At 33.5% G+C, this 23,650-nt stretch overlaps 1 protein-coding gene across 2 annotated transcripts; it reads left to right on the forward strand.

Annotated features, from left to right (window-relative positions):
• Window positions 1–1,875: 1,875 nt before the first annotated feature.
• Window positions 1,876–20,859, forward strand: LOC145311941 (6-phosphofructo-2-kinase/fructose-2,6-bisphosphatase-like). Of its 2 annotated transcripts, XM_080151004.1 has the most exons (17): window positions 1,876–2,042; window positions 2,764–2,836; window positions 3,156–3,212; window positions 5,788–5,884; window positions 10,500–10,641; window positions 12,040–12,114; window positions 12,902–12,957; window positions 14,204–14,317; window positions 14,538–14,626; window positions 16,960–17,052; window positions 17,399–17,459; window positions 18,480–18,572; window positions 18,881–18,948; window positions 19,051–19,122; window positions 19,429–19,483; window positions 19,945–20,009; window positions 20,500–20,859. In XM_080151004.1, exons 1-17 carry the CDS (start codon window positions 1,952–1,954, stop codon window positions 20,543–20,545), a joined length of 1,347 nt encoding a protein of 448 aa, XP_080007130.1. In that variant the 5' UTR covers window positions 1,876–1,951; the 3' UTR covers window positions 20,546–20,859. The 2 variants fall into 2 exon arrangements, with proteins under 2 accessions (XP_080007130.1, XP_080007131.1); XM_080151005.1 differs by lacking the exons at window positions 1,876–2,042; window positions 2,764–2,836; window positions 3,156–3,212; window positions 5,788–5,884 and adding an exon at window positions 5,952–5,984.
• Window positions 20,860–23,650: the final 2,791 nt, after the last annotated feature.

The following is a 23,650-nucleotide window of genomic DNA, read 5'->3' on the forward strand; positions in this document are numbered from 1 at the left end:
AGGGGAAAGCAGGTCTTTCAGATTTCAATTTTAATTTGGATGTTGACTTTTTGACCCCTCACCCTCCCTATCACAATTATAGTAAACGAACATTCACCTTTAATTTTTATTAAAAGCCAATGTTTGAAAAAAATAGTATTTAACATTATTTAGAAGTTAAAAAGAAAAATCTCATAGACATATATTCCAAAATTACTTCAAAAAAGGATGTGGACTTATTCACATTTTATTACTCGACTATAGAGTTGCTCTTACTGGAATCATCATGCCAAGATTAAAGTAGATAGAACATTTCTAGCATTAAAACAATTCCAGTTCTGTTAAAACGATACATGACTTTTCAGTATGAGCCAGTAAGACGATCGGATATTAAATGGTTTTAAAGCAATTCTGGATATATAAATATTGACTTTATGAAATAAGATTGGTGTTAATACAAATATAGGGTCAAATTTGTGAAGTTTAGTTTTTACACGGATGAAGGGGACTTTAATTTATTCTTGCTTTGGTTTTACAAATTATCAAGGTCCAAACTTTTCACCAACAATATTAATCTACAGAGAGGATAATTACGTTGATTGTAATTGGTTATGTTCATCAATATATCGTCCATTGTCTTATCCCTTAAAGTCCCTGGGTTTGTCTGCTTTTAACTAGTTATACATTACAGTGAATATTTTGACTTGCTCAGTTATACGGAAAATTTCCTATAGCCCATGGCTAGTAGAGTTCATAATCAACATAGTACACTCACATAACAAGTTTTTAAACAGAGGGGCCTGCCAATACATATATTCTAGATACATACTCTGTAAATCAGACAATAGGAAAACAGTGAAAGAACAATCTGGCCAAATTAATGGTTAGAACGTGTATATGTTTTGAGACAAAAGGGCAGTAATTTTTTTTGTATTTGCATAATAAGTAAGCTATAAATAGTCACATTTCATAGGATAAAGCTTTGCTTGGGTAAATCATATCGTGTACAAATTTCTTCGCTCGTTTTATGTGAAGCATATGACAAAGCATTATAATAAGTCAGCTACGAAAGTTGAATTTTTTAGGATAAAGTTAGCTGTCGGTAAATTTTATCGTAGAAAAATTTCGTCGCTCGTATAATTGGAACGAGTCGTATATAAATAAACAAAAATATAAATTTTAAATAAACAAAAGGATTTGTCTGCTTCGAATACATTTTCAAATTTGACGGATTTTGGGACCAGTTTGACCATCTAGGTCTACTATATCTATGGGCCTGGTATTTAAATTAATTTCTAAAGTTATACGTTTCAATGTTGTAACATTAAAATTTAGATTATGAGATGCATGTTTTTCTTGTGTGATTCAACTCAAAAAATTTTCTTTAAAAACAGAACCTTAGAATTATTTTAAAATTTGTTTTAGTTTAAAAGCGCAGCTCTTAGAATGTTTGATTATAATATATGTATGTATATACAACAGAAAACTTGTATTTTGAAACTGTTTTAATGTGTTATTTTCAGTTAGTTATTTTTGTTTTGAAAATTATGTATACATCTACAGATGGTTATAAAAACAAATTTTTATATATTTCTTTTATCAAGATATAAAGAATGGGCAAAAAAATTCATATGATCAATTGGGCTCCTACTCCACAACTTACCATGTCCGTCAGTATGATAGTTAAGCTGGTTTTTTTAAAATGGATATTCTGTTAGAGAAATATACTTGTGCTTAGTTGCTAGGTATTAAAGATATGTTTCAATTTTCGTGTAAAGATTTTCAATTAACTCGCTTTCCCATTTGCTTGGCTGTTTTTCATTTTATATTTATTTAATAGATGATTAGTAACAAAACTCATATAAATTGTAGTAGTTATTAATTTGCTATTGAAATTTCAGATAAATGAATATTAAAAACACTAAAACATTTAGATAAAATTAAACTATCCCATATAAGGGGTTGTATAAAGATGAGCCCCGTATCAGCCCCTCCCACCCGGGGGGTTATAGCCCCCATCAGGAATCTGGTTGGTGCCATTGCCGAGAACACAACTGCCTCGGGTAGGTTTTTAGTAACATAGTTAAATGTCCGTTCCGGCCGCCTGTCTAAGAAACGGTTAATGGAAAACGTAAAATTCGCGGCTATTTTTTTGTTAATATTCCTTACATCAATGAGTAACCAGTAAACAATTTACTTTTTCCGTCTATCTATCGGTCATGCTACAACAGTCCTATATTTCATTTATATATTATATGCAGAAAGGTTAAGTTGATTTTTAACACTCTATAACTCACATTTCCCGTTTGTCACACAATTTTTTATGCTTTGCTAATTGAAGATGTTTTCATCCTTGTTTAAGTAGAGTTGATACTCGATACTTAACGTTTTTCGTACCTACTCCCTCGTTAAAACCAAAAGTGGAAATTACGCTGAGAGTGAAGAAACATTTGACTGTAAATAATAATAAGTTATTTCTCGCATCGTATTATAGCAGCTTTCCGCTGATATAAAATTAAGGTTGTACACTTTTATATTTGTAGAAAACTGGATATAATACTATGCTAGACATAGTTTTCAATGATTTTTATCTACATAGAGCATAGACCCCCCCCTGCAACCTTTTTTCAGGTTGGAGAGAGCGAGTTTTTTTTCAGTTGTTGCATATTAATGTAGAGCAGGGTATTCCCCTAGGCTTAGAAAGAAAATTATCAAAAATAAGGGGTTCAGTACTAAAAAGGCTCTTTGAGGGAAAGCACCATACTGAACCCATTTTTTTTAAAGGAGGTCCAGGTCAGGTGATAGTGATGGTCGGCTTGCCTGCCCGGGGTAAAACTTACATTGCGAAAAAACTGACCAGGAAACACATTATAAATTAGCTTTATTTACTAGCGGCTATAACCCTAGAATCTAGGGTCCCTGTATTAGAAAGGGGCAGAGAGGGGCTAGAAAAATAGCTTGAAATCATTCCAAGGCACAAATCTGGAAATAAAGTAGCCTAAAACGATCAAAGGATCTAAGTGAAACTTGCCTAAAATAGAGAACCCAATCAATTTAGTATTTAGTGAGATCTTAATCTTCAGACAAAAACCTTACTACTTTATTTATATACCTTGAATTATAATTTAAGTTTATTGTATGTAAAAAATAATATTTTGATGTGTAATCAAACTGAACAGATATTTGAATTGGATTGGAGTGAATACTCGGGTGTTCAATGCTGGGGATTACAGGTAAGATTAGTATTTACTAACAGTGATCAAAACCACATCCATAAACAGCGAAACACAAATAAATCCCCCATTAAAAGTACTGTAATGAAAAACTACCCACTCCCTAGTTTTGAAATTAATTAAAAATAGGAGAGGGCTAGGTACAGTTTTTTTTATTCTCCGCACTTGTGGTGCTTCTACCCGCTTGGCTACCCAGTTATAACGTAGCTTTTCTTGATTAAAGGAATATACAAGTAAACGAAAAAAAAATTCTACTTATTTTTAATTTATTGAAATAAGGGAGAGTAGGAGTTTATTTGCTCGCCAAAGCTTTTTGAGGATACTAATATATCAAAAAACAAATATCTACTTTCTTTCAGACTAATACTTACAAAAGTAAGTACTAAAAGCTTTTTAGAGCATTGAGGGCAGTGGCATGTAGTGATTTTTATTTCAATATTCTTAGGAGTTTGTCTTAATACGTTACATGATTTTACAGTATGGCTGAGAATTGTTTCTAATCCACTGGGCATTTATCGGTTTCGAATCCATATGGGAAATGAACTTAAATTAGAGAAGCTTTGCTTATAAATAAAAGGGTTGAAAAAAACTAGTTAATTCCAGCTTTTAAACTTTTGGCCAGAAGGATTAAATTTTAGATTTTTTGCTGTCTGTCTCACTCTAATTTTATTTTCTTATAATTCCAAACTCATGCCTATTTTATCAAGTTTTTAATCTGGTGTAAGATCCTAGTAATAATAAATCCATTCCTGCATATTCTAATATCCTATATATTGTTTTGTCATATAGGACTGTAAATAAAACTGCCACCTCATGTCTATAAGTACGTTTTTTTATCTATGAGCTCATTCACAGGGAGTAAGGGAGGGGACAATGGATCAAATATTAAATTTTTAAGAGTCTCAGACTTTGGGTACTGGCTTAAAAGGAATGTGCAAGAATTCAGCAGGTTCTGCCTGACTTTGGGTACTAGCGCATCAATGTCCCGCTAACTAGCTGAGTTAGTTTTGAATATAGCAGACAGAAAAATTTGTTATTAGATGGCTGGTTTTAAGAAATATTTTTCCAAGAAAATGTCATTTTATGTATAGAAACTCTACTGTGATATTTATGTATTAAACAATCTAAGAACCCCTTGAATTTAGGTGGCATTTAAAAATATATGAGAAGGGTTGACGAAGTTCTAAAAAAGATTTTTCTAGTGATTATAACAGAATATTACTACATTGTGATGTACTAAATTTATTTAATTTTTACGTAAATGATTTTTTTCATAGAACTAATTTTGTTCTAAATTATATTACCATGATCTCTTTACAATTTTGGTCAAATTTTCTTGATAAATCTGGTTTTCAATTCTTTTCAGTGAAAACTCTTATATTGAATTAATTTCCCATTGTGGATACAAACTAACAGTGTCCAAACTTTTCAACCGATAATTTTAATCTATATAAGGGTTGATTTAGTCAAATTTCATTGGGGATATACATATATTAGATTTTTGTCCATTCCTTTAAGATCCTTGGTTATATAGTATTGAAAATAGTATTTGCTTATATTTGCTGCGATGTTTAAAATATTATTTGTCCTTGTTAAATATTTTTGTACTTTCTTTTTAAACTTTTTAACCCTAAACACATATATATAAGCTATAACAGCATATCGACGTTCTTCTAATACTAATTATATTAAGAATCATCCTATAGCTTTCAAACTTTGTATAAATCTTTGATATAATTTATAAACTGTATAATAACGATAATTTTCCAGAATATTTGAGAATTTGATTCTGGTCCACAATGTTTTATAGACATTTTTATATCATTCGTTAACTAAAAACTTAAATACTAGCCTCTAGGGGCTTTGCCCCAAGAGGTATAATAACACCTACCCAGCGGAAAAAAAATGCGAATGAATCGCAAATTTTTGCGAATAAATGGCGAATTCGAAAAATTCGCAAAATTCGTAAACATTTTTTTTCAAAAGGGGAGGATTTTTTTATTTTTGGGAGGGTTGGGGGTGTCCCACTCCCAAGAAAATAGCCTAAAACCACCACAGGACCTATAGGTATATTCCCTGAAGAGTAGAATCTGATTGGTTCAGTGGTTACCGAGATCTTAAGGGACGGACGGACAGACATCAAGCTACTTTGTATTATAGATAAATACATATATAATATATGTATTTATATGTATAGTATATGCAAGACTACAAGTACACATGTTTACATAAAACGATTTTAAACTTGACATACTAATTTAAGGAAAATCTGTTTTAAATTATTTGTTTTTGATTATTGCATTAGTAACATTATTTATTTAAAAGCGTTTTAAAAAGACTATATGCATCAAAAAAATGTTAAAGTAGTTGCTTAGTTACTTCGCCTCTAGCTACCAGTTTGGTTAGACCCTAGGAGCTGAAGGCTGGGCTAACAAAACGGGTATTAATTTTATGATTTTAATTTAATATTCGTGAAAAATTGTCTGTAATACTATGCTATACATGATTTTTCATTATGGCCGAAAACCTATTATAATCCTGTGGATATTAATAGTTTTTTAAAAAACTATTTTAGGAGACAAATTCAAGATGAGGTTGTCAAGAAACCAAAACATGATTTCTTTGATCCAAACAACAGAGAGGCCAAAGCTATTCGAGAGGCTTGTATGGAGGTGAGATAAATAGATAGATTATAAAAATGGATAAAGAAAGATAGATAGAAAGAATTTCCCTAACAGCAGAGAGTTGGCCACGATGGAAGCTTGTATGGAGGTGAGATAGATAGATATCAAGCTAGAAAAAGAAAGATGTATTTATAATGTTATGCTGATACGCCCAAATCCGCTATCCAACAGATTCGATTGAAATGAAATTGAAATAAATGGATTTAAAAAGTTCTTTTTTTAAGGCTAAGGAAATTTCCATGAATTTTAAGCATAAATCAATCATTTTTAGCATATACATTGAAATACAGACTTCGTTGCATAATTTTAAATGTAAAAAAATTTGAAGTATTTTTAACCCTAATATAAAAGTACAAGGTCTATAAATTGCATATTATGCAGCCTATTTCTAAGAGCTTTCTACACTCTACAGTTCAAATGTATGTCATCTTTATTTTGCTTTACAAAACAACATCGAGTAAAAGGATTTAAATTAGCGAAATTGATAAATCTCAAAGTTAGAAACAATAAGGAATCAATATTTCAATCTTACCCACTTTTAACAAATCAAGTGAGTACTGCAGTAGGATCCACTGCAGTTTTGCCTTCCAGTGAGAGCTAAGTTGAACATACAGGGGCAATTTTTCTTGGGGGGGGACGAGGTATTCCCCCACACCCCCAAACTAGTTATGAAACTTCCCTAAACCTATAAGAAGCTAAACTGTAAAGGAGAATCATATCGTTTCAGCTTTTTACAAGAGCTTGTAAGTAAGAAGTAAGTAAGAAGTAAACAAACATAAAAGATACATAAGTGATTTTTAGTATATTGCAAAAACACATAAAACAAATATCCGGCTGCTCATGTCTGACATGACACTAAACGCTAGTTTTCCATTGCGTAATTTTTTTATGTGGGTACGACGTAGAGAAATATACTCAATATTTTAACAATAATTTTGTTTTAATCTATTTTTACATTTTATTGTTATATATTTGTTGTTAATAAGCAGAATATTTATTGAAATGTCTCAACAAGATTATATGTTTAATGGTTGCAATTTTGCTTAAATATAGGATTCTGTTTAGGACATACTTACATTTTTGGTAATATAGAGATTCTACGCTTATAATATATGAGGTACTTTGTTGTCCTAAGAATCTTTATTTAAAAAATCAGATCAATAGAAAATCAACTAAACTAGCGATAAGAACTTCCCCTTACAGACGAAGTTACGCACGGGCCAACATTAAGGGGGGGGTTTTTAATGCAACCATCTCGTAATCAATGTATAAATGGCACTTAGAATTCGAATTTCGATCTCAAATTTTGCATGAGTAATCCTTGGTAGGTCTATTTTCCCTAAATCGAACAAAAAGTTAGAAAAATAACGGCTGGCAGCTGGCGGCTCAGCCGTTTAGCCGTTTTTTGCCTATTTTCAGGGCAAATTCATCATTAATTACGTAGGAATCAACTTTTTAAAACATATTTTTGGTTTAATTCATGTTAAATGATAGCAATAACAATTTTTTAAATTTGTAGTACCAGCTGCTAAACGGCTAGAACCGGCTGAAAACGGCTGGGAGCTGCCAAGAGTATGAAGAGTTGATAGGGCATGTGACATGTCTAGGGGTTGGTTTTTATGGTTGCTGAGCTCAAAAATGCTACCAAAAATAGTGGCAGCCCATCCATATAGCAGCTGGGTAACAGCTGCAGCTCAGCTGGTAGCGGCCAAGAGTAGAATGGGTAGATAGGGCTTGTGACATGTCTAGGGGTAGGTTTTTATTGGTGCTGAGCTCAAAAATGCTATCAAAAATAGTGGCAGCTCATCCATATGGCAGCTGGGTAACGGCTGCTGCGCAGCTGTGAGCAGCAAAGAGTAGAATGAGTAGATAGGGCTTTTGACGTGTCTAGGGGTAGGTTTTTAGGGGTGCTGAGCTCATAAATACTATTAAAAATAGTGGCGGCCCATTCACATGGCAGCTGGGTAAAAGCTACAGCTCAGCTGGGAGTGGCCAAGAGTAGAATGAGTACATAGCGCTTGTGAGGTGTCTAGGGATAGGTTTTATTGGGTGCTGAGCTCAAAAATACTACCAAAAATAGTGGCCGCCTATCAATATGGCAGCTGGGTAACAGCTGCATCTAAGCTGGGAGCGGCCAAGAGTAGAATGAGTTCATAGGGCTTGTGACGTGTTTAGGGGTAGGTTTTCATGGGTGCTGAGCTCAAAAATACTACTAAAAAAAGTAGCCGCCCATCCATATTGCAGCTGGGTAACAGCTAAGCTTAGCAGTAAACCGTTATTTAAGACTCATTGACTATTGGGACTATTGAAGGATAACCAAATATTGAATATTTCAGTATAAATACACTATTGCCATTTTATATTATTAATAACAACACCTTATCAATGTATTGATTTAGTTGTTAAACGGCTGAAATTGGCTGAGAACAGTTACCAACAGATAAAAGTAAACGTTTAAGACATAGCTTGTGATGTGTCAAAGAGATGTAAGTTTTTATAGGTGCCAAACTCATTAATACTCCCAAAAATAGAAAAGCCCATCCACATGGCAGCATGGTAAGGGCTGCTGCTCAGCTGTAGCTGTTACCCAGCTGCCATATAGACAGGCCCGAACTTTTATTGGTAGTATTTTAGAGCTCAACACCCATAAAAACCTACCCCTAAACACGTCACATGATACTTTTGGCTATTGATAGCTGTTCTCAGCCGTTTTTTGGTAGTTTTCAGCTCTTGAAACAGTGAAATCTAGTAATTAAAAAGAGTTATTAGTAATATATCAATGAAAAAAAGGTAAAATGTTAATTGGGAGAAGTTTAATTCCACTAAAATAATCAATTTTTTAAGCCTCAAAAAACAGCTGAGCTGTGGCCATTACCCAGCTGCCATATAGAAGAGACGGCACTAATTTTTGTAGTATTTTTGTGCTCAGCGCCCATTAAAACCTACCCCTAGACACACCAGAAGCCCTATCTACTCATCTACTTTTGGCCGCTCCCAGCTGAGCTGCAGCTGTTACCCAGCTGCCATATGGATGGGCGGCCACTATTTTTGGTAGTATTTTTGAGCTAAGCAACCATAAAAGCCTACCCCTAGACACATTACAAGCCCCATCTACTCATTCTACTATTGGCCCCTCCTAGCTGAGCTGTAGCTGTTACCCAGCTGCCATGTGGATGGGCCGCCACTATTTTTGGTAGTATTTTTGAGCTCAGCACTCCGAAAACCTACCCCTAGACACGTCACAAGTCCTATCTACTTATTCTACTCTTGGCCGCTCTAAGGTGAGCTGCGGCCGTTACCCAGCTGCCATATGGATGGGCGGCCACTATTTTTGGTAGTATTTTTGATCTCAGCACCCTTAAAAACCTATCCCTAGACACGTCAAAAGCCCTATCTACTCATTCTACTCTTGGCCGCTCCCAGCTGAGCTGCGGCCATTACCCAGCTGCCATATGGTTGGGCGGCTACTATTTTTTGTAGTAGTATTGAGCTCAGCACCCATAAAAACCTACCCCTAGACACGTCACAAGCCCTATCTACTCATTCTACTCTTGTCCACTCCCAGCTGAGCTGCAGCTGTTACCCAGCTGCCATATGAATGGACTGCCACTATTTTTGGTAGCATTTTTGAGTTCAGCACCCCTAAAAACCTACCCCTAGACATGTCACAAGCCCTATCTACTCATTCTACTCTTGGCCGCTCCAAGGTGAGCTGCAGCTGTTACCCAGCTGCCATTTGGATGGTCGGCCACAATTTTTGGTAGTATTTTTGAGCTTAGCACCCCTAAAAACCTACCCCTAGACACGTCACAAGCCCTATCTACACATTCTACTCTTGGCCGCTCCCAGCTCAGCAGGGGCCGTTACCCAGCTGCCATATGATTGAGCTGCCACTATTTTTGGTAGTATTTTTGAGCTCATCACCCATAAAAACCTACCATTAGACACGTTACAAGCCCTATCTACTCATTCTACTCTTGGCCGCTACCAGCTGAGCTGCAGCTGTTACCCAGCTGCCATATGGATGGGCTGCCACTATTTTTGGTAGCATTTTTGAGCTCAGCAACCATAAAAACCTACCCCTAGACATGTCACATGCCCTATCAACTCTTCATACTCTTGGCAGCTCCCAGCCGTTTTCAGCCGGTTCTAGCCGTTTAGCAGCTGGTACTAGAAATTTAAAAAATGGTTATTGCTATCATTTAACATGAATTAAACCAAAAATATGTTTTTAAAAGTTGATTCCTACGTAATTAATGATGAATTTGCCCTGAAAATAGGCAAAAAACGGCTAAACGGCTGAGCCGCCAGCTGCCAGCCGTTACTTTTCCAACTTTTTGTTCGATTTAGGGAAAATAGACCTACCAAGGATTACTCATGCAAAATTTGAGATCGAAATTCGAATTCTAAGTGCCATTTATACATTGATTACGAGATGGTTGCATTAAAAACCCTCCCCTTATTGATATGGCGTTGGTTTTAAAGCTTAGCTCTGCAGTGATTCACATATATAATCGATCAATAGCAAACCCTTTGTAATTACGCTTGTTTAGCTTTACATCTAGCAACTTTGCTACTTATGGATGTATCTATGTTCTTTTAGGCAGCATTGGACGATGCTCTTGGATGGATAAAAAGTGGCGGTCGTGTGGCTATTTTTGATGCTACAAATACGACCAGGGAGAGAAGAAAGATCGTCTTCGACAAGATTGTTTACAAAAATGGTTTGAAATGCATGTTTCTAGGTTGGTAAGATTTTTTCCAGCATGGCTTCGAAACTGATCAATATCCGTTGTATCAGAAACGTTACTCAGCCATACTGAAATATCATGTATAGCATCGTAATACAGACAATTTTTTACGAATATTAGAATAAAAAATAGATAAAAAAATTATGTCCGCGAAAAGCAAACTATAATACGATTCTATAATAGTTATTTCTCGCATCGTATTATAAACGGCTTTCCGCGGATATAAAATGTACAATTATAAGATTAAAACTAGTTTTTTTAGCCCCGAGGTGCCAAAGGCATCGACTAAAAAAACGATTACATTTTTATATTCGTAGAAAGCTGGATATAATACGATGGTGGACATCGTTTTTTCGTATGGATGAGAACTATCCACTGGATTCGAATGAATACGAGAAAAACTATTAAACACTAATAGAAACACAGTATTGGAACAATCTTACTACATTATTGGTTCCACAGTGCACATATAGTTGACTATTTAGGACGTAGAATTTTGAGTGGATATTTTTCGTTCAAAATAACAAATAAAAATGGTCTGCAAGAAATTCTTTTTTAAGTTGGAGGGATTATTGTTGGAAGGATCATTGGAAGGATGTATATCATATTAAAACCGTATAGAAAGGAAAGATAAAAATAGCGAAATGAAGGACAATATATAAAAAATCAGCGGTTCCCCTTTAAGTCGGATAAAGATTAGAGTAAAACACTAGAGGGAGAAAGGGTTAAATAACTGTATCTCCCCATCAACCTTGTGCAACCTTTCTATATTGGGTCATTGAAAATCAACCAATGATGTCGCTTATAGTATCACAGCCAAGTAGCAGAAAATAATTTAGAAGATAAGATAAGATAAGATAAGAGATCATTGAAAAAGGAAGGGAGGTAGGTGTCTGTATAACTGTTTGGTAAAGTCCCCCCCCCCCCCCTAATTCCCCCTTATTTCAAAGTGATTCTTTTAAAAAGATGGGGGAAGCTAGTTTTTTTGTTGACGCCATAAGGTCAAGTTAGGTTTGGTTGGGGCACTCAATTCCTTATACTAAATTTAATTTTTTTTTAAGTTGTGCCCACTAGGCTCTTTCAGGGAAAACATCAAATGGTCTAAATAATTGTACTATTCAGAGAGTATCTGTAACTCTGACAACATTGTGGAATCTAAATAATTGTACTATTCAGAGAGTATCTGTAACTCTGACAACATTGTGGAATCTAAATAATTGTACTATTCAGAGAGTATCTGTAACTCTGACAACATTGTGGAATCTAAATAATTGTACTATTCAGAGAGTATCTGTAACTCTGACAACATTGTGGAATCTAAATAATTGTACTATTCAGAGAGTATCTGTAACTCTGACAACATTGTGGAATCTAAATAATTGTACTATTCAGAGAGTATCTGTAACTCTGACAACATTGTGGAATCTAATGTCAGAGAAGTTAAAGTTCACAGCCCTGATTATAAAGGTAAATAGGTAGATAGACAGACAGATAGATAGTCAGATAGATAGATAGATAATTAGACAGAAAGTTAGATAGACAGATAGATAGACAGATAGATAGACAGATAGATAGACAGATAGATAGACAGATAGATAGACAGATAGATAGACAGATAGATAGACAGATAGATAGACAGATAGATAGACAGATGATAGACAGATAGATAGACAGTTAGATATACAGATATATAGACAGTTAGTTATACAGATACATAGGCTGATAGTTATACTGAAAGATAGACAGATAGATAGACTGAAATATAGACAGATAGATGGACAGATAGGTAGACAGATAGATAGACTGAAATATAGACAGATAGATGGATAGATAGATAGACAGATAGATATACAGATAGATAGACAGATAGATAGACAAATACATAGACAAATAGATAGACAGATAGATAGACAGATAGATAAACAGATAGATAGACAGATAGATAGACAGAAAAAGAGGTATTGAAGGATATGAAAAAATCAATGATATAAAATAGAACGACACCTGTCCGTATGAAGCTTAAGATCTCGGTAACATGGGGATATAGGTTTTCTTAACAGTGCAGCGAAGTTGTCCAGATTAAAAGGTTAATAGATAAAAATAACAACTTAAATGGAGCTTCCATTTGAATGAAAAATTAATTCGTTCTTGTTATACGAACACACACATGCATCTTACCCCTTTATAGGAGGTTATTAACTATTAAATTTATTGCCTACTTACTTATTTATTATTAAAATTAATTTGTTTCTAGGCGTAGAAGGGGATGTAGCTATTTCAGACTTCCTTGAAAGGATAAGACATTATGAGGTAAACAAATATTGGTGCTTCCCTTCAAATTGCCTAACCCTTGCACGGAGCCCTTCGAGACTAACCAGCTGTTCCCAATGTAACCTAACCTACCTTGGCCTTGAGTAATAATTAGTAAATGAAAACCCTAATTTCCCAACCACCCCTTATTTTTAAAGGGGGGAGGCGAATATGCCACTTTTTGAAACCTAAAGTAAAACGTGCATGATCTTAGCCCATGAAAGAGTTATAACTCTAAAATTCGGTACAGCAGTTGCTTTTATAAAGAACAATATGGAACTGTGAAGAAACGGCGGCGGAACCGCCGCTCCTGCCGAAAACCACCGTTTCCCGCCAATTTTTTTGCCTTTTTTAGCCAAATTAGACAGTTCACAATCATTTGAGATAAACTTTTTTTCTCATAGAAATTTCCCTTATATTTTTACGTGACACTTGTAATATTTCAAACATGTCAATATTAAAATAAATTGCAAGTGTAAAATCTTACAAGTGTCAAGCGAAAATATAAGCAAAATTTTTATGAGAAAAAAAAGTTTATCTCAGATGATTGAAAATTGTCTATTATGGCGAGAAGAGGCAAAAAAATTCGACGGGAGCGGCGGTTCCGCCGCCGTTTCTTCACAGTTCCATATTGTTCACCACTAAAGCAACTGCTGTGCAGAATTATAGAGCTGTAATTCTTTTATGGGCTGAGATCATGCACGTTTTACTTTTGGTATCAAAAAGTGGCACATCCGCCTCCCCCCTTTATTTTAAAATAAGAGGGTTTCTCTGCTCGTCAAGGCACTTGCTGAAATATTTTGTCATTTCACCCATACCCATAAATGGACCAACCAAATTTTTTTTATTAGCCCCAGGACCAACCCTTAATCAACCTAACCTTAGATAAGAAAAAAACTGTCATTTTTACTTTTATTATTTGTAAAACCCAATTTTAGTGGTCAATAAATTTATGATCTCTTGGCTTATCTCTTTAGTTACAGGGAGGGAGCGTACATTGGGCTGTTTTTACACTAGTCCCTTAAATGTTATGATAACGTTTTATTATTCGTTGGCTTAACAACTTTGATACTTATGTTTTGTTTGGTTTGATCAATAGATCAATAGCTTTTAAAACTTGTTTGGTTTGTTCATTAAGTTGAGTGTCCAAACGTTTCACCTACTAATTGTAATCAACAGAAGGGATAATTTTGTGTCATCATTGGGGATATTCAAAATAAAATCAATTTATCGGCCATTGTTTTAGGATATTTATGAGCCAATCAGTGAGGAGTTTGAGGGACACTTTACATTTATAAAAATTTTCAATGCTGGTGAGAAGTATGTCATACACAAACACGAAGGATATCTACAATCAAAGGTACGCAATGGTTTTATTATTACTTAGATTATCGAGTAAGTTGAAAGTTGTATGTATATAACGATCCCCACATCGACCTCCTTTACCCTATTAACTCCCCTTCTACTGGATGAATGAACTGACGTGATGTTCATGTTAGCAATCTAAATTTTTCCCTGTCATAATATCCACGTATACATTAATCTGCATTAATCGTGTCTATCGAACGTCTAATATTTAGATTGTGTACTGGATAATGAATGTACATATTACCCCCAGAACTATCTACCTAACAAGACATGGAGAATCTATGTACAATGTTACTAACAGGTAAATTCCTCTCTGTCTATGATGACAGTTTTCCGCTGAAAGTAAAATAGAAAGTTATAGGACTAATTCCTGTTTTAGTGGCATTATAAACATATGGGACAGAATTCGAAACAAGATTTTTCATTATGCCTTATATCCGATTTTAATCTAGTGTAAATTAATCAGATTTTGTAGCCAAGCTAGAAATTAAATTAAACAGCATTAAATTCAGGCTCTATTTGTTCAAATGCTTCGACTAAATACCACGATCGTAAATCTAAAAATAAAATCCCTCTTGGTATTCAATCAAATGCTTTTTTAATATCGATGTTTAATTATAAATCATTCAAATGAATATATGTTCAAAGTCTTGGGCTAGATTTAGGTCAGTACACAATTAAAGAAAATTTTATAGCGGCAAGCATTTGATCAATTTTCATTAATTTGATTTTTTCATATATGTACAATATTTTGTTGACTTAGAATAACTTAAGCAATATTGTTCTATCTTCCATCCCATCCTTGAATCTTTAGATATGAAGTAACCAAGCCTTAAACTACAATTACAAGGATCATAAAACTCTGTAAACAGTTTTATTCTCAAGATTATTTCATACATAAAGAAGGATCTAAAGGGAAATGACAGTTTACGACAAAGTGCCTAGTCGAGCCTTATTTTTTAATAATTGAAAATAAGGAATACTGTGAGAGTTTTCATGCGATTGTTTTTTACTTTAGGTTAGGTAGGTTATATTGGGTTTAGGGTAGCCTTTAGCCTTGTAGGGTTAGAGAACCGTAAGTACAGGTACACAAGTGTTAATAGCATATGAGAAAAAACTACTTCCCTACCATATTTTCAATTTATTTTTAAAAATGAAGGAAGTTGGGGTTCTATGCTCACAAGGCACTTTCAGGGAAGTACCTTTTACCTTATAGAACATTTCTAATATTTTTTCCTGAACCAAATTTAGAACTAATTTATTTTGCACTTGTAGCACTTATTTAACTTTTGAATGACTCAATTTCCAGTATAATTTAAAAATAAATTTAGTTAATATTGTACATACATATATTTTATAAACTGCATTCATGTAGTCAAAAGCTGTAATAAAAAATAAGTGTTTTGTATTTTATAAATATACTGCGCTATACTTTAGAATTGAGATGTGAACCGTGTTTAATACAAGAAGATTTAATTTGTCTCAATCTAAAATAGACATATTATATCTAGATGGTTCACCTGACCCCAAAATTCTTTAAACTTAAAAATGTATCTCTAAGTAGCAGGAAAAAAAGTTTTTTTTTGCATACAAGAAATTAAAGTTAAGAAATTTTCCAAGGATATGATTTCAAGAAAGCTAACTATATCCTAAAGAATTTAATCCTATTCATGACTAACTTATTAGAGGCTTTGTTATGTGCTTCACACTATAGTAGTAATTAATTTATCTAAGAAAAGCAGCTTTATCTTAAGAAATGCGACTCACTATACGAACGATATAGAAAAAATATGCCTTTTCCTAACAAAATCTGTACACAATTTCAACCAATGACATGTCTGGAATGTACCTTCACTGTTCTCCTATTGGCTGATTTAGAGAGTATGTCTCTAGATCATCTCTATTCATTCTTGCTTACATCTCTGTAATCAAATCTTGACTTCAAAGACAAGCTCTCATTATGAGCATGCACATGTGTGTTGTCCTTATATAAAAGAAATAGGATGTCGTTCTGTCTGTTTGTGTGTCTGTCCTTAAGTCCTTACGCTGGACCGTTATGTTTCTTATTAATAGTGAAACTTCTTAAAGCTCCAGGAAAGGTTCAAGGCTATTTTGGAGAAGGGTACCTCTACCATCTCATAATAAATAACCAATCCCTAGATTTTGAAACTGAAATTAAAACTGGACATTAATTAAGAGACAAACAATAAAAATCCTTAAATGTATATCAAAACCAGCAGATTTTGCAGAAACGACCTTAACTTTAGTTATTTTTGGGATTTCTCAAGTATTAATACTTTTATAAGACGAAATCAGGAAGATGCATAGATCTATACTTCTTGGGTTTCTTCAGGGACAAGGGACAGCGATTCTGACAAACAATTTAAAGTGGTAATTCCCCCCCCCCCCCTTTCTTACCCAATTCCCTTAAGTTACAGCACAAAACAAGATTTATGCCAAGTGGTGTACCACAAAATATTAAAATTTTCAGAAATTTCAAATTGAAATAATTTGCTTAATCAAATCCCCTGGTTTTAACAGTAGATGATAGTTGCACATTACAATTTTGAAATTGATCCACCCTATATTGTAAATATGTTTCAGAATTATAGTAATACTTCTAACACTTTTTAGGATAGGAGGAGACTCTGATTTGACATCCCGCGGGGAACATTATTCCATGGCTCTGGCTTATTTCTTCAATGGACAAACCATTCCTGGGCTCAGGTATTGTTCTGGAATTTTCGGTAGATTAAAATTATTGGTTGAAAAGCTTGGACAATACTAGTTTTGAACCAAACCAATCCAAATTCAGTACCCCAAATTTGACCGTAATTTGATAAAATAATTAAAAATTGTGCTTTACCTTAAAGTGCCTAGCGAGCAATGAACATACCTCCTTTATTTTCATTTTTCTAAGGCTAACCCCTGCGGAAGTCTCTGAGTGGCTATCCAGTATACACAAACAAAATAATACCCATTCCTTATTTTCAATTTGATTAAAAATATAATGGAAGGGATTTCAGTGCTTGACGAGGAACTTTGAGGGAAACCACGTTTGTTTAAATTGCAGGGTTTGGACCTCCTGGTTGAAAAGAACTATCCAAACAGCTTTACATGTTGATGCACCTCAGGTAGAAAAAAAAAATGTGTTTTAGGCATATATTATGTAAAATGTTACCCAAATCAAAAACCAAAACAAACCCAAAGTTACAAAACCTAAGCTATGGATTGTTTATGGCTAAACAAATACATAGATAAACGACCTTAGATGGACTGCCATACAAAATAATCCATAAATTAAAAGGAATTTCTAGCAAACGAATATTTTTTTATGTTCAGTCATATATGGTTCATCTAAATAATACTAGCAAAGAAATATTTGTACCTTGAAATTAATTGCAAGCTTGCTTTATCCTATGTATTCTGCTATTATAACCTAAAATTTGGCCGGATTATTCCTTCACTGTGTTGTTATAGGTCAATAATAAAGGTACTAAGAAAGAGAGGGAATGTCTGATTGAGCCAATAGGAGAATCGCATCGGTACATACATTTAATTTCATTGGTAGAAATTTTGTACACAATACACATCTTGTTACGAATGCATGTTTTTTTTTCATTTCATACATAGATAAAAGTCAGCTGTAAACAGTATATTTTCTTAGTAGAAAGCTTTGCGGAATCAGAATTAATTGCCCAAAAATTTCGTTTAAATTTTAAAGCTTTGAAACGAGGTGGATTCTTTAAAAAAAATGTTAGGCTGGCTACTCGCTGGTGAGGCAAAATTATTTTTGTGAAAAATCCTCCAAAATCGAATAAAAAAATTTACAAAAATTAAATAAAATCTTAAAAGGGTTATTAACATATGATTTTGTTTAATTTTTGTAGATTTTTAATGTGCTTTTGGATGATTTTTCACAAAAATAATTTTGCCTCACTATCGAGTAGCGAGTCTATAATTTTTTAAGAATCCACATCAGCTTGAGTCGAAAGTAAACAATACTTTTGTCTGCTAGAAATGTTCCTTCTTAGATTTGACGAAAAAAGGGTTCAGAATATGCTTCTATTCTCATATTTCTATTAGGTCAATTTACTGAGTAGGGCTTCAGATATAATATATTTATTGTCTAACAATCAATATGTATATAATAGGAGAGATGGAAAGCTCTAAATGAGATAGATGCTGGAGAAATGGAGAATCTTACATATGAAGAAATTGAAGCAAATCACCCAGAAGAATTTAAGGTTTTGTTTCCTGAATTTTTAAGAAATATGGATCAGTTAAATTCTGTATTCATGTGATTCTTTACTACTTTAAGTAATTCAAATCTATATTGCAATCCTATCCTCTGATATAAAGTAGTTTTTCCCCTCTGAAGGTAAAGAATTCATACTATATTCATGTTTAAATTGTTAAGCTTTTACTTACTTTTTACCTAGGTTGTTTGGGAGGAAGGGGACCTTGGACTGTAAAGTAAACTGTTTATCAGGATTGGGGATGTTTCCTATTCTGAAGAAAAACAACAATGATTATTTATCTGTATTATTTGTAGGCTAGAGAGTGTAACAAGCTGACATATAGATATCCTGGAGGTGAGAGTTATCAGGACCTTGTTGCCAGGTATGATTTTAATTGTAGGCTAGAGAGTGTAACAATTGTATAATTTACAGTACAATATCTCCTCCCTAGATCTGGCAAAATTGTATTTTTGCTGTTATTTAGATTAGAGCCAGTTATGATGGAACTTGAACGTCAAGGCAATGTTCTACTCGTAGCACATCAGGCTGTTCTCAGGTATACTATAGTTCAATTATTTACTTAAATGTAATTTTCTCGGCTGCAATTTAAGGTAAATTGCTATTTTTTTAGTAAAGATACGTCTTTGCAATGAGCAATCAGCATACAACTTGTTTGATCAGGCGGTCTTTTGGTTATCAATGGTTTTAATTTCGTAATTTTCTAATTTTTATCATATTCTTCTTTTTATTTTTATTTTTCCGTTTTTGAAATTTTTCATTTTTAAATTGACTTCGCATCTTAATCGTATGGATGTTGGCACCCTTGGTATTAAATTTGAGATAATGATATATTTAATTATAGGTGCATACTTGGATATTTCCTGGACAAACCAGTTTCTGATCTTCCTTATATTAAGGTGAAAAATTTGTCAAAACCCAATTGGATTTTTAAAAATTTTTGAAAAAGATTTTTTTAATGGAGCTGTGTTCTACAATTATATGATTAAATAACTGTATGTCCGAACCCCGTGGACCCTGCGCCGACTTACAATAGGGTATTCAAATATCAGCCAATAGCGTTGGAAATATTAACACAGCTAAGTCTCTATTAAAGAGCAGAAAGCAATTTGATACCATCCACTCTCCCCTTGGGGAGAAGCCACAATTTATTTTTAGGTTGGTAGATGACATAGGGCTGTTTATTACACTAGTCTTCGAAGTTTTATAAAATTTTGATTGGTTGGTTCAAACGTTTCATTCAACCACTAATTGTAATCAAAAGCAGGGGTAATCTTGTGTATCATTAATGGTGATATGCATTGATATCAATGTTTGTCTTATCCCTTTAGATCCCAGAGTAATTTTATAATTTGTACAGGTGCCTCTCCACACATTGATCAAGCTAACTCCACAAGCCTATGGATGTGAAGCTGAATTTATCAGGTATTAACTATTTATTCACTCGTTTCATAATAGTAGCGCAATAGATACGAATTAATAAAGGATATACGTGGGTATATTGTCCATGAAAATTTGGTGCAACATCCAAGTAATAGTATATCGTTTTTTGTAATAGTAATGTTGCATTAAGGTGTTCCAAAGAAATCAAACTTTTCAGTAAAAGAAATGTACAATTTAGAAAGAGTATCAACTCTAGAATCATTACAATAAGTCCTTTTAAACACAATTATTTTTATCTTTTGACTCTTTTTTTATGGTAGAAAAATCAAATTCACTTGAGTTTTTAGGAAATTTTCGTCCAAACTTCTAAATAATGCTTAATATATAAATGTCGTTACTCCAAATGTGTTAATGTTCGTTTGTCTGACCGTTTGTTTTGTAAGCCTTTACTGTCATAGATCTAATCACCCTTGTTATAGATAAACGTGTTCAACTTATAAAGAGACTTTAATAACTATTTTTTTTCTTCTAGATTTCCAATTGAAGCTCAAGATACATATAGACCTAAAAATTGTTGATCCACATACATTTAATGGAATATAGATCTGTATTTTAGTAAAATTATATATTTACAATATTTTCATATTCATATACTGTTATATAATGTAGTTTTTATGTCATATTTATAAAAATTAAAAATAAAATCCATAATCAAAAGGTGATACACATACAAGTTTGATATGAAAGGGGGGAGGAGATTATTGTATTGATCTTGTAATTATGGTTTTAAGAACACTTCACATAAACTTAAACATTAAAACCATCTAAAAATTTAAATTATAAAATATCCTAAAATCAACCAGGGACCTATGTCTTTCTTATATGAAGAAAAGGATCATGGAAAGAAAACAAAGTCATTCCTAATTAGGACAGAAGTCACTGAAAATTGGTCTAAGGAAGGCTACTTATGTCCTTCATCTAACAAAATCTAACTTAAGGGAGGTGACTTATGTCCTTTGTCTGACAAATTCTTACATTAGGAAGGCTGCTTATGTCCTTCAAGTTGCAAAACTTAGCTTTTCTGTCCTTCACATAGCAAAACCTCACAAAAAATAGCATTTCTGTCATTCACATAGCAAATTCTTGCAAAACATAGCATTTATGTCCTTCACATAGCAAATTCTTGCAAAACATAGCAAATTCTTGCAAAACATAGCATTTATGTCCTTCACATAGCAAATTCTTGCAAAACATAGCAAATTCTTGCAAAACATAGCAAATTCTTGCAAAACATAGCATTTATGTCCTTCACATAGCAAATTCTTGCAAAACATAGCAAATTCTTGCAAAACATAGCAAATTCTTGCAAAACATAGCAAATTCTTGCAAAACATAGCAAATTCTTGCAAAACATAGCAAATTCTTGCAAAACATAGCAAATTCTTGCAAAACATAGCAAATTCTTGCAAAACATAGCAAATTCTTGCAAAACATAGCAAATTCTTGCAAAACATAGCATTTATGTCCTTCACATAGCAAATTCTTGCAAAACATAGCAAATTCTTGGAAAACTTAGCATTTATGTCCTTAACATAGCATTTTGGTCCTTCACATAGCAAAATCTCACAAAACATAGGTTTTTCTGACCTTTTTCTACCAGGAGATCAGAACTAAATCAGAACACACATAACAAGAGTTTTACATAATTTAACTCTGCATAAATTATGATAATTCATTATTATTACCCCTCCCCCCCCCCTATTTAAAATTTACCCCTGCATAAATTATGATAATTCTTTATTATTACCCCTCCCCCCCCCCCTATTTAAAATTTACCCCTGCATAAATTATGATAATTTATGCTGAGTTAAATGTACTGTTTGAACTTCTATCTAACAGGATATGAGAACTTAATCAGAACACACATAACAAGAGTGTTTACATAGTACATTCAGATTAACAATTATTCAATTGGCCCCTTTCCAGTCCATCATATGACATGGGAAGGAGGTTGAGGAGCATTTTATGCAGCCTAAATTCAACTATGCTATGCCACTTTTCCTAAAAGGCGTCATAGCTGGCCTCTTTTGTGTCCATCATATGACATGGGAGGTGGTGCCATGTAGGAAAAGTGGCATTGCATTCTTGGGAATTTAGACTGCATAAAATGCTCCTCAACCTCCTTCCCATGTCATATGATGGACTGAAAAGGGGCCAGCTATGACGCCTTTTAGGCCCTAGAATGCAATGCCACTTTTCCTACATGGCACCATAGCTGGCCTCTTTTGTGTCACAACCTCCCAGTTCTCATATCCTGTTAGATAGAAGTTCAAACAGTACATTTAACTCAGCATAAATTATCGGTCGATGACAAATTAATTCCACGCTGTATGTATTGAAATATGTAGTATACTCCTTTGATTAAACTCAATTTACGGGTTTTTATATAATTGCAACGTAGTTATAAGACTTTTGGTAGCAATAAATTGAGACGTTGGGTATCCCTCTAACTGAACCGATTTTTGATTAGTCAACGGTCTAAATTTGTCTCGGCCAGGATATGATTAAAAGCCTAAATCGGCCAAGGAATAGCCGAGTACAATATTTTTAAACTTAAAAAATTAAAAATAAAGAGCTAAATGATTTATTGTGTCTTTCTCTTTTTATCGACAGACGCACTTGGATATATTATTTTCATAATTAATTATATGTATTTCCCATGTTAACGTCACCTTATGTGTAAATTTGGTGAGCCACAGTATTGAGTAGCGTTGTTAAGTTAGGATGGAAGAATTTTGTAATGAAAGCAAAAGTGGGGTAGAGGATAAGGGATGGGGTAAAACAGGTTATCATAATGTTTTATTTTCTTGACTTTAAGTTAAACTCTATCAAATTATCATAATTTATGCAGGGGTAAATTTTAAATAGGGAGGGGGGGGGAGGGGTAATAATAAAGAATTATCATAATTTATGCAGGGGTAAATTTTAAAAAGGGGGGGGGGAGGGGTAATAATAATGAATTATCATAATTTATGCAGAGTTAAATTATGTAAAACTCTTGTTATGTGTGTTCTGATTTAGTTCTGATCTCCTGGTAGAAAAAGGTCAGAAAAACCTATGTTTTGTGAGATTTTGCTATGTGAAGGACCAAAATGCGATGTTAAGGACATAAATGCTAAGTTTTGCAAGAATTTGCTATGTGAAGGACATAAATGCTATGTTTTGCAAGAATTTGCTATGTTTTGCAAGAATTTGCTATGTTTTGCAAGAATTTGCTATGTGAAGGACATAAATGCTATGTTTTGCAAGAATTTGCCATGTTTTGCAAGAATTTGCTATGTTTTGCAAGAATTTGCTATGTGAAGGACATAAATGCTATGTTTTGCAAGAGTTTGCTATGTTTTGCAAGAATTTGCTATGTTTTGCAAGAATTTGCTATGTGAAGGACATAAATGCTATGTTTTGCAAGAATTTGCTATGTTTTGCAAGAATTTGCTATGTTTTGCAAGAATTTGCTATGTGAAGGACATAAATGCTATGTTTTGCAAGAATTTGCTATGATTTGCAAGAATTTGCTATGTTTTGCAAGAATTTGCTATGTGAAGGACATAAATGCTATGTTTTGCAAGAATTTGCTATGTGAAGGACAGATAAACTATTTTATGCAAGATTTTGCTATGTGA

The sequence above is a fragment of the Acartia tonsa genome, chromosome 2 (genome assembly GCF_053477335.1).
Source record: "Acartia tonsa isolate MP-2025a chromosome 2, ASM5347733v1, whole genome shotgun sequence".
Classification (NCBI taxonomy): domain Eukaryota; kingdom Metazoa; phylum Arthropoda; class Copepoda; order Calanoida; family Acartiidae; genus Acartia; species Acartia tonsa.